Raw genomic sequence first — 17,618 nt, 5'->3', positions numbered from 1 at the left:
GTCGACAGGGAGCTTCTTGAATACAACCTTCTCCTTGGAATGGACACTATTACACAGCTGGGTGGAATCACCGTGGAAGGCACTGGTGATGTGAGGTTTCCCCAACGTGAGGAACAGGTCTGCACGGCAATCACTCTTGATGAACCAGACTTCCACGCGGAATACGACAAAGGCACAAATGTGTGGACCGCATCCTGGAAGTGGTCGGGCGACCAGCCACCAGTGTCCTTGCGGAATCGGTTGATGGAGTATTCCCCTCCCGCTCAGGGGACAGTACGAGGCAGAACTCCAGATTTGGATGGATTATGGCTGGGTGGTTCCGTAACCAGGGGATGAGCTCGGGCCACCAAAGGGGCTGAACCCCTGATGGCTGTCAGCCAAGAGAATAAACAAAAGGATTATCATGGATTATCGGGAACTCAATGAACACATAGTGTAACCCCTCCAGTGCAGCTCAGCTCAGCTCAGGTGCATAGGCTCGTGATTGAAATGCACCCATAGCCGATACCGTGGCGTCACCCGTGGTTTCGTCTAGTGGTCGAATTCGTCTTCACCGTCGTCATCGGTCGCTCTCCGGTTCCGCTTTCAAATCAGCTTCCAACCGTCACCTAGGCTATCGGAGAAATATATTGCATTCACAACGGCGTTCCAATCAAAGAAAAGAAAGTCAAAACTTAATTGGTTTTTCTTAACATAGAAAAAATTCAAGAATCTCTGCTCAGAACAATTGACAGAAAACAACGACGATAAAATCGAAACATTTACACAAACATTAATATTAATACAAGAAGAGTGCATTCCTCAAAACACTGCTCCAGGAAAAAAGAATAGACCCTGGTTTAACAAAGAATGTAAAGAATCAATAAATCTATGAAAAGCAGCATTAAGAAAATTTAATAAAGACCTAACAACAAGCAACTTAATTGAATACAAATTGCAAAGTCACACAGAATAATAAAGAAAGCCAAAAAAGAATGCTGGCAAGAATATGTCAGCAAGATCAATGTTTCCACTAAACCAAAGACAGTTTGGGAAATGGTTAAAAAAATTTTTGGAAAACATAACCCAATACCAATTAAACATCTTTTTACTGAAAATACCAAAATAACAGAAACGAAGGCGATAGCGAACAAATTAGCCAAAACATTTTCAGAGAACTCTTCTTCAAAAAACTATAACACCCATCAAGGAAAATATTGCAAAGTACAAGCTAAACTTCAATTCCAAAAACTTTGAAGAATATAATAAACTTTTTTCAATAAGAGAATTGAAACATTCCATAAACAAATCACACAACACAGCTGTAGGACCAGATGAGGTCCACTATAGTTTTTTTGAAAATACTTCCAAAAATTTCATTGGAACTTTTACTAAAAATCTACAATAACATTTGGATAAAAAAGAAGTTCCCAGAATCTTGGAAACATACAACGATTATTCCAATACCAAAACCAGGAAAAAATTCTTCAGATCCTGAAAATTATCAACTAATTTCACTAACAAGTTGCATGTGCAAAACATTAGAGCGAATGGTAAATCATCGCCTAATTTTGTATTTAGAAACAAACTAATAACCAATGCACAGTGTGGTTATCGTAAAAATCGTGGATGTCTTGACCATTTGGTCAACTTAGAATGCTATGTAAGAGAAGCCTTCATAAGAGGAGAACACGCCACAATAGGGCAGGTCGATTTTGGAACCCCAGTGAGGCAATGGTGATGATAGTTGGGGTTTGACATAGAAAAGATCTACACAAAATATTTTTTGACATAGAAAAGATCTACACAAAATATTTTTTCAAAATCGTTATCTTTGCTTGAGGAAATGACTTTAAAAGTTGAAAAATTGAAGTGATTAAAAGTTTTTCGGTGAATTGTCAAGAACGTCCCATCATCAAAACAATCCGTACTGTTAAGAAAATGGAATCATTATTTAGAATAATTTTTAAACTACATTTTTAAATAAAATGAGTGAGGATAATAAATTAATAAAATAAATATTATGTGTAAAGGCAAAATTATGTTTTTTAAATAACAACCAAAGTTCGCCTTTTCATTTCAGGAACATTTTTGAGGTGGAAACGTTTTAGATTTCACCGTCGCAAAACACGCTCGTTATTGATATTGAAAATTAACGTTTGTTTATTATTTAATTTGAAAACATTACGATTAAGGCTTAATTATTTTGAAAGGAAAAACGAAACAGACTTGCTTAAAATATATATTATTATATTTCAAGTGTCTGCAGTGAATTTAAACATATTTGTTTTATCTTTTTTAATTTGTTTTTCTATTAGGTTGACACAAAAATAATGTCATTTTTTGACGTTCAAAAGCATTATTTTTGCACCAACCTAATATTTCACATCAAATTCTATTTGAAATTTTTATTTTAATAATCGTATTTTATTTTAATAATATGGTAATACTTGCGCGAACCTTTTCTAGTCTCACACAAAATGCGTCAACATTTCATACGCGACACGCCCACGTCCACACACGTACATATATTCACGTTCGCGTACATATACTCACATTCACGTGTATATACACACACGCTAACGTACAACACACATGTACTCACACACGCGCACACGAACGCACGCATGGACAACGTTACTTCCCCTTTCAAAGGAAATCCACACATGCGCAAAAGACCACCGGAAACAAGTATAAAAGAAAGAGCATAAGCGGCTTCTTTCTTTTAGGACCAGCTTTCGAGCTGGTCGGTCTACGGACCGACCGCGCGTACCTCATCCCACTTGCTACTATGTGGGACAAAAAGCTAACAGACCGTACGTACACATTCTCACTCTTTCTCTCTCTATCTACAACTGGTCCCTGAGAACACCTTCACGTAGCTGACTGCTAACTGATGTCAACTCTCTATCCTTTTCTTTGTCTACACGTTCCCATTTTCCACTACATCACTCACTTCTTTTCCCACGCGCGAACAAACAATAGTGACCCGAACTTGAGATGAACACACATTTCCTTTTCTTTCTATAACACCAGTCCCGCAACGAACGATGGTTACACCCGCGCGGACATGAACACATGTTATATCTAAAACATTCTTTCAACAGTAAATAAATGACGTTTATCTTATCCATCAATTGAGTTTTTGTTTCCTTCAATTCCATTCGTTTCATTATTCTTTTGTAACGGGATTGGGATTTATATATCCTAGTCCCCTACATACTCCAGTTTTATATTAAAACAACAACAAAAATATAATCTATAAATTTTATTCTACACATTCTTTACGAAATATAACCACGTAAATTTTCAAGTTTTTCTACTTGATAAAAGATACTTTGCAGAAAATTAGTGTCAAATTTTAATTTCTTTTATTTTTAGGGAGTAATTGTTTTTGAGCAGTGTTTTTCTTCTAAAATTATAGTTTTAAAATCAGATAACCCACAAAGATTAATACAGTAAATAAGGAAACTCCTTTAAAGGTTTTTTGTTATGTGTGCATCTATGTTATTGTGCTAAAATAACTTTATTTAGAAAGCTATTCTTAATATGGGAAGGAGGTTGTATTGTAACTATTCTGTACTTTCACCTAAAAATTTGATAAATTTAATTTTTATGAAATTTTTGTTTAACTTGAAAATACCATTAAAAATAGCATAGTAACATAGATGCACAAGCACTGGTTTTTCAAACTCTAAACACTAAACTCGTTTAAAATGGCACAGCTACAGCAAGAATGAATCTCTTTATGGATAAATTCATGTTATCGAAGGAGGAGCTAAAATCTGCTAAAAATGTCTAAACTAAACATTATTATGCCTCTGATTTTGTTTGGTCCTCTCTCTTCAATACATCTAATTCAATTCTACAAAGTTTTTCATTATTTCTTATAACTACACTTATGAAACTGGAAGATAGCCTAAAACAGTTTCCTTCAGTTATAATCCATTTATTTATTTTACTTTTCAGATTAGAATGTCAGTAAAAGCACGACATTCAGTTTTAACCCGTGGTACACAAAAATTGCTGGTCCACCTTGTCATTTGGATGAAACAGCACCCCTAACTTCACAAGTCATTCAGTTTAGTTATTTCCTCAAAAACAGTTATCCCCACTTAAAAAATAGTGAAATTTCTAAGTTAATTGCCAAGGAAATAATTAGTATTCGGCAAGCAGTCAATCTTTGGGAAAACTTTGTATCAATAATTATCAAGATTTGCTTCAAGTAGAATTCTAAAAAATTAGTGTCCCTCCCGATCATTATTATCTGACAGCAGAAGAAACAAATAATTTAAATGTGAAGGCCAGAGGCTACTTTTTGAGTATACTGTTGGCATTTCTTGTGGAGAAGTTAACTTAGAAAATTGGGCCCTTGAGTCAAGGAAGATGGCTAACATAAGCCACAAGATTAATGTGTTTATGGATTAGAGGTGTCCATCCTCAAACACTATGATAAATTAAACATCCAAATTTATCATCCAAGTGTATGCAGTTAGTTGGTTTGAGATCAAAACTGACAATATTTTTTTAACCAACAACAGTATATTTTAATATGATTCAGAGAACAAAACAGTTAACTGAAATCCAAATTACTGTTTTAAAAAAGTTCAAAATATAGTGCTTTTGCACTACTTCCGGAAAATAATAAACTCAGATGAATTGGATGTGAGAGAAAAGGGCATTCAAACGATTTTATCCATTAAGTAAATAAATATTTATCCATTAAATTTTATTAGTTTTCTTAATTTACCCAAACAATAGTTACAATATTACATCGCAAAAATATAAAAAATAAGTGTTTTCAAATAATTTTTTTTTTGTGTTGTTTTTTCCAGAAATAGTGAACAACTCAAAAAAAAAAAAAAAAAAAAAAAAAAAAAAAAAAAAAAATGAAAAGATTACTGCTATCAATTTTGCAGCCACTCACTGGTCAAATTTGATTGATTTTTCTCAAAAAGTTGTATATGGGCAGGACATAGACACATTATTACAAAGTCATTGTGCCAGCAAATTAGACTTTCATTTTCCTCGAAAGAAAAGTATACAGAACAATTTAGTTCTATTGTAACAGTTTATATTATTGCATTCAATAAAAACTTAAAATGCATGGTTCTGTAACTTGTATCAAGTTGTTATATTGTGTAATACATCTTCACATATCTTTTTGAATTGTGAAATTTAAAAGACTTAGTTGCTAATTAGCTTTTTTTACAATTTTTGTTTAATCAATGCAGTAAAAGTTTAGATATTTTGCTAGGTGTGATTCATAATTAAAATTATAATTTATGTATTTATTTTTCTTTCAATTTTTTTTTCATATAAATATATCAATTTTAATTTAATATTTTATAAAAATAGTGAAATTTTAAAGTCAGTGTTGTGAAAAATGCTATGAGAATAAAGGATTTTTCAGCATTTTTCTACACGATTTTTAAAATTAAATGCTCAATTTTCTGTTCAAGATGGGAATCTAATTTTTGGTATATGTTCTTATCACATCAAATCCCAACTATCATCACCAGTGCTATGTTGATTTTCTGAAAAAGTTGCAAATCGACCTGCCCTAACGCCACAACTTTCTTTTTCGATCTAGAAAAAGCTTACGATACTTCCTGGAAATTCGGAATTATGAAAGATCTATTCGATTTTGGACTTAAAGGTAGACTTCCCGAATTTATTCAAAAATTTTTTTAGCAAACAGAACCTTCAAGGTATGCACAGGGTCTACTCTAAGCGATATAAATAAACAGGAAGAAGGGGTGCCACAGGGTAGTATATTATCAACAACCCTATTTAATATAAAAATCAACATGGTAAAGGAAATTACATAAATAAAACATTGTACGTGGACGATTGCTGTATAAGCTATCGTTCCAAGCACATCCATACTATTGAAAGAAAATTGCAACACAGCATAAACAAAATAAATAAATGAGCAAAAGAAAATGGTTTTAAATTTTCAAAAAATAAAACCAAATGCATTCATTTTTGCAATCAACACAAATTACACAATGATCCCAAATTACAACTCAAATGGAGAAAATATCCCCTTTGTTGATGAATACAAGTTTTTAGGAATAGTTATTCCCCACATAAACTGTTTAAAAAAAAATGTAATAAAACACTGCAACTTCTGCATGTTGTGGCTCATACAAACTGAGGAGCTGACAGACCTTGTTAAACCTGTACAGATCCCTAATTCGATCAAAAATTGACTATGGCAGCTGTATATACCAAGCGGCAAGAAAATCCTATGTTAAAATTTTAAATCCCATTTACCATACAGGATTGAGACTTGCACTGGGAGCTTTCAGAACATCCCCAGTAGAAAGTTTGTATGCCGAAGCAAATGAGCCTCCACCTAACCTCAAGTATAACAAGTTAGCACTGTTATAGTATACAAAATTGAAAGCAGATCCCGACAATCCTGCGTATGACTGCACATTTTATCCAAAGTACAAACATTTATTTCAACAAAAAGAAAAAGCCATTAAAAAATTTAGCCTACGAATGGAACCCATTATTGAAGAAGCAGAGATCCCGATAACAAAAATTCACAAAACATTTACTCCAAAAATACCTTCTTGGAACATTATAGTACCAAAAGTTGACTTAAGTCTTAGCAAACACTGTAAGAGAAAAACTCACCCTCTTGTTTATCAAGAAGAATTTGAACAAATCAAATACAATTATCTTAAACATGCATACATCTTTATAGATGGCTCAAAACAGATGCAACAGGCAGCGCAGCTGTATATAATAAAAAGATTAAAAAGAAGCATCTCTTGAAAGAAACCTCAATCAAGTAATGCAGAGGTTTGTTTAGCACTTTCTCATCTCCAGGGGATAACACAAAATATGTCATTTTCTCTGACTCGCTATCAGCAATGACAACAATAAAAACACAAAAGTCTAACAACCCGTTGTTAGTAAAACTACAGGCTAGAATAAGCGAATTTTTAAAAACAAAAGAAATTGTGCTCTGCTGGATACCTAGCCAAGAAAATGAATTGGTAGATACAACAGTAAAGGCTTCTCTGAAAGATAATCCAGATGAAAACTTTATAGTTTCATATACGGATTTAAAAATAAATATAAATGAATGCATTAAAAAACAATGGCAAATTTATTGGAATGATTACACTAACAATAAACTATATGGCATTAAACCAACAATTGGTAATTGGGAATAATATTCCAGGAAAAATAGAAAGGAAGAGGTTGTATTGATGAGATTGCGTATATACACATACCTAACCCAATCATATTTACTTAAAGGAGAAGACCAGCCAATGTGTATTGCATGTCAGGTTTCACTAACAACAAAACATTTTCTTACTGAATACATTGATTTTCTGCCTATAAGACGAAAATATTACAAAGACAGCAATATAAAAGAACTTGTTGAAAACATGTCGAACACATTAATTACCTTAAAGAAATTGGTATATATACAAAAATATAGATTTTCATATGCATGTGAATAAGCAAGACAATTAATGCAATCGATATGAATTAGTATTTCTAAACTAATCCTTTGCACATTTAATATACATAAGCATAATTAAATAAAATTTTACTTTCTTATACAAATTAACACAAACGTAACTACACATTAGTAATAAATATTTACTAATACAAATTTAACACATGTAATGCAAATTTATTTTAAATATTTTTACGCAAATATAACACTTTTATACAAATTTACACAAACGCACCTAAGTAGCAAATATTTATCATTACAAATTTACACACATAACACAAATTCATATTAATTTTTTTCATCTATTGCAAATTTACTCACATTTTAATAAATTTTATGCATTTACTTTTTTATTTTTGTAGTAAAATGTTTATGAATTTAATCAAATCTTAGTGCAAACTATACTTCAACTATAAATATATTTATTCAAATAATTTTATTCATAAAAAAATAAAATTTAAACATTAAATCATGGTTCGGCATAAAATAACCCAACAAGAGTGGACATGCCGTTAAACAAAAAAAAAAAATCCTAGACTTAATCCTTTTGTGCTGCAAATTATTCCAGTTCAATAACACCATATCTGGATTAAATTGATGGAAGATTTTTTTCTTTTTTCAGATCACAAGGTAATTTTGCTGATTTCTCCAAAATGAGTATGCCCACTCCTACTAATTCTAGTATCTCTGCAGCACCTACACCCCCTGCTGATTTATTGGATGTTTTCTCTGCTGCTAGTTCGACTCCAGTTGGAACTATTCCACCACTCCAGCCTTCATCAAATACTTCCACTCCATTAAGCCCAGCTGGACCTATGGTTTCTCAAATGACTGGATCAGCCATTAGCATGCAAGCTGTGAGTATATGATTTTTCTTAGTAATTTCATTTTAAACTGGTCAAATATGACCATACTAATCCTAACCCCCTTTATTAATGGTTTGTCTAGAAATTTTCCCACTGTGTCTGTGTGTTTGCTATCATTATTTATTGTTTTGAAATAATGATTAAACAAAGTTTGTATTTAGATTTTGTTTTGGACCACTATTCTCATGTTGGTTGTTATTTTCATATTTTGCCTGATGTAACCTCTGACTTTCTTCAGATGCATCTATTCAAACTCATGAATTTTTGTTAACTTCTAATCTATCCAGTGTTTTGAACTGAATCTTTTATTTAATCCATGGTGTAGAACAAAAGTTCTATCAGCAATAACTGGATAGAAACGTTATGTTCTTATTTATCATTGCTTGTCATAAGCGTTAAACCATTAACCTCCAGAAAACTGTCACATAAACTGTTAATAACACTGATAAACTGTTGCACCACATAATTGTGAACAATTTTAGTGTGAATTTTTTCTGTCTTAACCATAATCTTGTTTAGTATTACTACTTATTACTAATTTTAACTTAACTAAGTTTCAAATTGGTAGTTAAACATAGACAAATGTGTGCTAATTTTTGTATTAAATACTAATCCCTATTAAATCCTGACTTTGCATGTTGAACAGACAGACAAATCATGTCAAATATAATCTAGATATAAAATTTATTTTATTTTTAATGAAGGTTTGATCCATTATTTATATTGGTTCTCAGATTATACTTTATTCTATACTAGATCCATTTAGAAGCCATTGTTGCTTAACATGTGTTTTAAGATGTCTTACTCTCCACAGTTCTTGTCTATGTATAATTTTTATTTTATTTCAATAGGTTTCCTTTTCTTTCTTTCAATATTTTGATAATACAGCTTTCCAGTGTTCTCCTAGCCTTACTTTTAATAGGAACCATATCTCACTTTTGAATATTTTTCCACACTTATATAGAATGGTGTATACACAGTTCTTAATCATGATGCCTTTTATAGAATGCTTGACTCTGGCAAAATGTTTTTGTATTTTCTTAAATACTAGCGTCATGTCATACGGATTACATATTCTTTCTCTCTCACTCTTTTTTTTCCCCTCCAAACACACTTTATATATAATAGACAAACTATAGTGAGTTTTTGGATGTTTGATCCTGATTTTTCAGAGCTGATGTCATGTTCTGGATTGACTTTGGCTGTGCATCTCCTCTTGATATGTATTGGTGTTACAACATATTGTCTTTGTTCAATGTACAATGGCAATGAACTTTCGATTTATAAATGGTAGATGTTGAAGTTAAGGTATTGTCTAATGAAGGTTGACTTTTAATATGCAGATGATTTGTACCCTACTCAGTACAAGTTATCAGCACATCTAAAGGACAAATCTGTTATTCTGTTCCTACTTCATGGTAAACTGTAAAGATTGATGGATGGGGTTCACACAAGCAATGAATTTATCATCTACATATTGCAACCACATGACTTTAGTGATATTAGTAATACACACGGACGAAAAAACGCTTTGGATAATCACAGATTTCAAGGTAGTTCTACTAAAATAGCCATATTTTTTAAACCAAAGCACTTCAAGTCTTCAAATTACTACTGTTTTGTTCGGAAATGAATATACTTTCAAATGAATTAATAAATATGAATGTAAATTATATGTTTTAAGCAAATAAAGTGATAAAAATGTGAACGTTATAAAATGGCGTTTTCGGTAAGGTTTTGTAATGACCCCCCCCCCTGTTTTCTAAAGGTCCATACCGTGATTGTATGAAGAATTTCGTCATGAAATTTGGGAACCAATCAGAAGAGGTGTTAATCTTAATACTGTCAAGTGTCCGAAATATTTTTGACTATTTCTTTTTTTGTCATGTTAAAAATAAGACTTTAATATGACGAGTATCGAACATTTTGAAAAAAAAATTCTTCGGACACCCAGTAGTAAGTAAATCAATCTTTTTACTATCTTTATCAATTAAAAGTATTATTTTATGTTGAGTAGGACCGCGGTAATTGATAATTTAAAAGGACCTACCCGAAAAAAAAAATTGTTTCTATTTCTCGAATTTGGTCAAATGAAGTTAGTATTACTAGCAGCAGCAGCTCCAGCCTGTAGAATCAGCGATAGCACAGTGTAAACAACACGCGTTCTTTAATTTTTATTCAAGAACGAATTAAGAAAAACATGAAAATATGAATATAAATGTTCTTATGTTTAATTAGAGCTATTTTGTTATCAGAATAACATTAGTTTAGAACTATTCGGTTTTCAGAATGTATAATAACAACAATCCCAACCAATTCGGCATTATGAATCTGTTGCAATTTCTCACATTTCTCGTCAAATTTAAAAACATGGTTAAAAAAACAAAATAAACTTTTGTAGATATATAGCTTGCATGCACTTTTATTCTTTAAATTAGTTTTGAACAGCGAATTAAAACAATGTTTTACTGCGAACAGCCACAAATGTTTTTTTTTTTTTTCAAAATCAAAATAAGTATCAAAATCTCGTTTATACATAGATTCGAAAAAGTTGTCAAAAAACAAATATATAACAAATAAATGTTATCAAAGGCAAGATAAGTTACTTTTCTACGTAACTAGATAATTTTCTAGTGTTTTTATTTAATGTAACATGTTTATTCAGCTCGAAAAATGTACAGTGTTTACCGATGTATTGAAAAATTAAAAATGGCGCCCGGCCCGACTCTCTTTGACATGGTAAGTTTGAGAAAAGGAGTTAAAAATTAAAAAAAACTACAAAATACTGTTAAAAACTCACCGAATATATGTCAGCCAATGTCACGGTGTTACATATAGGGGTATATAGGGGTTTCATTGAGAGAGTCTTACTATTAGCGCAGTCTTAGAAGAGAGTCTTATTAGTAAAGATACGAGTCTTAGTGAGAGTTCTTGTCTTATTACATATGATGTTGTATCTTAGTGAGAGAAAGAGAGATGTTGTATAAGTTGTTGTACGAGAGACTTAGAGAGATAGTTCCTGTTAGGAGAGATTCTTATATTTTAAATGTTCCTTCTTTGTTGTGTAGAATGGAAGAGAAGGAGAAAGCTCTTTGAGTGATGACATAGTGTTCAGACAGTTCGGACATGATGATGTTGAGACATGTATGTAAAGACATATAACACAAATATATAATACAATTGGACTTTACCTTTGTATAAGAATCATAAACACAAGACGAGCTTTACAAAAAACACTTGATGGTTTATTCTTCACACGGCCGTGATTCCATCATCAAGAATTCAAAGTTTCACATTTTTTCTTGAAGTGACGTCTCGCTTCCAGACATCTGACTGCCCCTGAGTTTTCTCACTGACTGTCTAACTCTCAAGTTTTTCTCTATCCCTCGAACTTTCTATTTTCCGTGACGTCATACACATGTTAAAACATGTGCATTCTTCCACGTGTCCTGGACATACGTGTCCAAAACTTTTCCTATTTCTACAAAAGGAATTTTAACCTATATTCAATATGTTAAAAACATTATCTTATAAGCTGCATTCTTTCAATTTAAAATTTCATAACAAACTTGATAGTTAACATTCTTTCCTTAAAATATTTATCTATTTCTAAACAAATGTTTGTTTTACATTTTTAAATTCTCACACGTAATCTATTTCTAAACTAGATTACGAGGTTCGAATTTCGCCTATGCTATTCATTTTCATTTTAAACTAAATTCTCCATTTTTATACTTACATGAAAAGGGGACAGCCCTTATCATGTAACAACGGTAACATATATTGAGCGAGTATTTTGTCTACTTTTTTTATTTTTAACTCTTTTCCCCAAACTTACCGTTTTGATATTTAAATAGCTGGGCAAAAAATACTTGGTACATTACCAAAAGTCACATTTTCTGATAGAGTACTGTCACTTGTTTTAAATAAAACTTATTTTTGTCTGTTTGTCCTAATTCTTGTAAAGTTTCACATCCTTATTTGCATAAGTTTACATATTTAATAGTAATGTGATATTCCAAATTTAATCCATAACATTTTCAAAAGCCAATAATTATGAACCGCTAACAGTAAATATGAGTGATGAACGCTCTCTTTGAAAAAAAGCTCTCTTAACTTCACCTCTAATCCAAATTATGTGTGGCAAGTCTCCTCCTAAAACACTCTTTAACGCTAACAATAACACTAAGTTCGAGTGGCAAGCCCCCCCCAACAAAATACCTCTGTAAGCCACATACAAGCATCTAAAACAAACAAACAAAAAAATAGATCCTTCCTTAAAGAAAAATACACATAAAAATAAATTGGTTAACTGTCCTAAAATGCTAGAATGGCCAGGAAAGGGTGAATTATTTTACATTAAATTTTTGTGAAACTAATCGCTCCCCCCTCTAATATTGTTTTTGTTAGCTTTGTCTCTGTCAAGTTTTCAGTATGTTCACACATAATTTTCCTTAGCCCTACAATTAATTCAAAGTCCGAATGGCAACCCTCCCCATATTCTCATTACATAGAAACCCTCTTAAAACTACACATAATCATCTTAAAAAAAAAAAAAAGCATGCATATTTTCCCATAGAAAAAAAAAACAATTACCTGCCCTAAAATGCTAGAATGACCTGTAATAGGAAATTATTTTACATTCAATTCTAAAATAATTTGTTTATCTTTCATTAAAGTTTTTCATGGCATTTTATACATAATTTCCTAAAAAGGTAGAATCACATTTTGGAGGGGTGGTCAGAAGGAGTTGAGGGGGGTTAAACAGAAGGTGTTATTCTACAATAATACCAAAGAAATATTGCAATATATTCATTTTTAAATGGTCTTATGTTTAGATTTAAGTTTTTTGTACATAAAGCACATTACAATTCAACTTTGAGTTCTCCAACTTCTTTTCTGTTTATGGATACATGGCATTTTTAAGGAATTGCTGCATATTTATGCACATTTACTGCAGATTATTTGGAAACCATAAACTTTGGGAGATTTTCAGTTGCATATTCTGATTCCTTGTACAAAAATACACTTATATGGTAAATTTCATTTTTTAGTCATGTTTTAACAAAGATATGACATTTTTACTGAAAAAGTAGTGTAAAAAATGTGACGAAACGCATATGGTCTTAAAGAGGGAAAAATATCCAAACGTGTGAGGCACAAAAATAGACATAACTTCCTTAATTTTAATCAGATTTTAAAAATTTAAAAAGATTCTTTCTTAGCTCATCAAGCTCTTTCTATGCATACCAATATTAAAATATTTCAAGCTATTTCATGTGTATTGCTAGTGATATGGATCCTGTTATGGGGTAAGCTGATCTACCTATTTCAGGAATAAATGGACTTATCCCGTGATAGTTACATCTAAACATGGAAGTTATGGCTCCAAAATCATGATGTATAGTTTTGTATACTTTTAATACACACCACTGTGTTTGTCTGGCTTATTACTCACCTACAAGGCTATAACACTGATGAGAGATATGCGATTTACATTGCCATAACATTGGCAGAAAGGATTTGAGATATACACTTCATAAAACTTATGTTGAGGAATTATGCAAACATTATTCAAAACTGAAAGCAAGGATTCAAAATCTACTTGCCACAACCCTGGAGACAAGGTACATTTTTTTTCTTTTGAACATTTGTCACATGATTTCGATGACAGTAAATCTGAATTGATTTAAAACAAAATAAACTAATGAAAAACACTGTTCTTTTTTTTTGTCTAAAGTTGGATTGGAGGAAGATTTAGTAGTATAGTTATTTGTATAACAAGAGATAGAATAAACTTCTATCTCTTAAATGCATATTGAATTTAAATCAATTGAATCTCTTGAAGGCATAATTTTAATTATTAAAAAAAATTGTATTACGAAAAGAATTAAAGAAAACTACTGTATTCTCTAAGAATCAATTAATTTCAATTCAATCTTGAAGGAGAAAAGTCTGTCAATTTTTTTTTTAGTTAACGAGAAAGTTTTGTGTGAACTTATATTTCTTTCCACTTTGAGATTGCTTTATCTCAAAAAAATAATGTGTCCAGTGTTTTATTTATTTATTTATTTATATATATATATATATATATATATATATATATATATATATATATATATATATATACATACAAAAATCTGTATTTTGAATGACTGAATAAAACATGGAAGATTCTAAAAAAAGTTTTGTCAGCATCAGAAAAATGAACGTTTGCAGGCAGAACAAGCATTCTGTCAAAATTAAGTTGAAGCAGAAAGATTAGGGTTAGAGAAGAAATAACCTGCACAAAATAAGATTTGAGATGGTCATTCAGACCCAGCAACAACATAAGAAATAAATTGAATTTTCAAATTAGTGGCAAAATGGTACAGATGAAAGTGTATTCTCTTGAAACACAATTTGGAACACTATTAAAACTTTCAACTGCAATCCGAAAAATAAGGTTACTTTTGTCTCATATTTCAGGCATTATCAAGACTCTGAAAACTGGGCTGATTTCAAAAAAGGTTTGGTTACTGTTAAGGAAATTTGGATCAGTAGAATATACAAATTTGTAAACTAAATTTTACCTAAAAAAACCAGTGAAGTGATACAATTGTTGACAAAATTATTTAGTTCAAAAACATATCTTGCATAAAATTGTTTTAACAGTACAAGAAAGAATAATGAAGACTATGACTTTCACAAGCATTGTAAATGAGCTGACTGTGATTATGAGAATTAAGTGTTAATAACTTCAAATATTTGCACAAGCCTTTGCATCAAATACAGACTTGCAGATTAGATGGAGAGCCCTTAGCAAACTGGAAAATGAGCATGATTTAACACTCCAGCAAATAAGCAATGACTACCAATTGTTTATTAACGTATTTAAGGATTCAAAGGATATCCAATAGTCTGGAATGTTCCACATAAGGAAAATCTGCAACCAGAACAAAATGACTTTACCAAAAAAATGTGATACTCAGAGAATTAGTTTACCTACTAAACCACACTTCAGTTTGGTATAAAGATTGCCATATTAAACTAATACATGCTTTAAATGGGATTACGTACGGTATAAAAATATGCACTACAGAATAAAAAATAAAACAAAGAGTTATATCAGAATAGCTAAATAAAAAGAAAATAAAAATGTTAAGTTTGCTAAATATTATTAAATTAAAATATAGTTTCAATCAGTTTGATTTAACACTCTTTACACATGGAGAAAAATTGGCAAGTCAAGTTAATTGGGAATTAATAAAATTGCAAAAAGTATAACTGGAGAGCAAAGTTTATTTGAAGGCAAACTGATAACAACAGTCACATTTCAAAAGAAAAACTTGAAAATTAAAACAAATTCTGATAACTCAAGAAATTTATAGGCACAGATGGGATGGAGAAGTTTCATCTATGGAATTTACTGATAAATTCTTTTTGCCAAGTATAAAAAAAACTAAGGATTCCGTGGATAATTTTTTTTTTAAATTGAAAAAGAATTGTATACAATTTTTCTGATTGGCTTAGTAAACACAATAAAGTGATTGTAAAATTTGAGTTGAAACTAAGTATACAGTCAAAATTAAAAAAGAAATTTTCTGTTCATATCCCCCCAAAAAATAAATAAATAAAACTTAGAATTGGATAAATGAGAAAGTGGGACTGCTATCTCCAGCTGAATATATTGAATTGGCTTCATTGACATATGTAGAAAAAAAAAGGAACGATTTGTTCGTCTTTTTACAAGAGCATTAAAAAAAGTGGGGTATATGCCCACAAAGAAAGTTATAAAAGATTGTCTATAATGACCCTTAGGATAACACTCCATCTTGCATGTCACCAGAAAAGCTATATTTGCAAGAAATATCAGAACAAGTTTTGGCAAACTGTTACTAAATCATGAGAAAGCAGAACAAAAATGTCAAGAAAGGACATTTTCAAATCAGAGGAAAGGTTTTCTGAATGTTTAAGAATAACATTTTGAGAAATCATGATTATAGATATAAAAATTGAGAATATGCTCTGTGATGAAAGGATCAAAATTTACTCATGTGAGATTAAAACTAAATCAAGAAAAGATGTTCTGATACTGTAGAGGACAATGAATTAATGGATGTTATGTTTGCCATGATCATGTCACAAGTATCTGTGAAATTTGGTGGAAAGAGGCCCCCATTAGGTGTGTACGGATTGATTACCATCGCTATTATTTCTCCCCAATTCTTTGTTAATATTACTGAGAATAGCAAACTGATAACTGTTAAATCTATGAAATATAGTCAACAAGATGAAGAATTCATTGCTTTTGAGAAAGACTACTTTTCAAATGCAAGGTCGTTCTAACAAAGTCGACTATTCTCAGTTAATAGATGCCTACTCTTTACTTGAAATCAAGGAATTAGTAAGCAAGACGGTACAATATATATGATATATTTATTAATATTGGTTTTCTAAAAATGTCAATTTCTTTTTAGATGAGTGGAATGAGCATTGGTGCAACTACAGTACCAGTACAAGGAATTGGTTTGATGCCACAGGTAAATTTTGTAAGATGTTTTTTTTTAATCATTCTTAAAGAGAAATTCATAATTTTTATGCAGCTACTTGGTTCTGTTCTAAATTTATCTTTTTGGGATCCTTGTGTTAAGTACTGAGTAAAATTCAATTCTTCTCGAGTTTAAAGGTTGAATCCTCAGTGCAGCTGATACTATTACAATTGCCTCAATAAAATTTGGGCTTAATTTCCTCGTCAATGGTTATATTCATCTGCCAATCCCTCAAGCATCTTATTTCTCTATTGTATAATATATCATATTCGGTTAGTATTTTTATTCTCACTTGTTAAACAGAAGATCCATTCCTAATCTAGCTTCATCTAATTCTTCCCCTTCTGCCTTCATAATCAGTAATTATAAGACAGTTCACTTTGCCTTCATGTGATACCTTTACACCTGGTGTCTCTAGAGACCTCACTATCTTACCAGTATAGGTTATCAGTTCCTCTAATTCCTGGATCTGGCCCAGCTCTTTTAAATTTTTTTGGACTGATGACAAAACATAATACAATTGTATCTACCTCCATAACAATCTTTGTTTATCAATAACTCTATTATTATGATTGGTATTCGTAGAAATTCAACTTATTTGATTTCCTCCCTTTGTCATACTGTCAAAACTTTCCGTGCTGAATCCATTTTCATCCATCTGGTCTCCATCGACTACATTCATTGCATTACTCTTTCTACAGAGTGGAACAATAAATGTGTCACCCTACAGAAAACAACACTACAGCTTTATTTTAA

At 31.2% G+C, this 17,618-nt stretch overlaps 1 protein-coding gene across 7 annotated transcripts in view; it reads left to right on the top strand.

The window, feature by feature from the left end:
• LOC145283792 (clathrin interactor 1-like) overlaps positions 1-17,618 on the top strand; it is a 546,043-nt gene that overhangs the window by 365,688 nt on the left and 162,737 nt on the right. For all 7 annotated transcript variants that reach the window (XM_080132873.1, XM_080132871.1, XM_080132868.1 and 4 more), the window contains 2 exons: positions 8,088-8,322; positions 16,791-16,853. In XM_080132873.1, the coding sequence (XP_079988999.1) occupies positions 8,088-8,322; positions 16,791-16,853 (298 nt within the window). The remainder of the gene's footprint in view (positions 1-8,087; positions 8,323-16,790; positions 16,854-17,618) is intronic.

Source organism: Euprymna scolopes, chromosome 8 (genome assembly GCF_053919585.1).
Source record: "Euprymna scolopes isolate OS-2025 chromosome 8, ASM5391958v1, whole genome shotgun sequence".
Taxonomy (NCBI): Eukaryota; Metazoa; Mollusca; class Cephalopoda; order Sepiida; family Sepiolidae; genus Euprymna; species Euprymna scolopes.
Note: the sequence above shows the minus strand (reverse complement) of the source record. Positions and strands in the feature narration are given on the sequence as shown.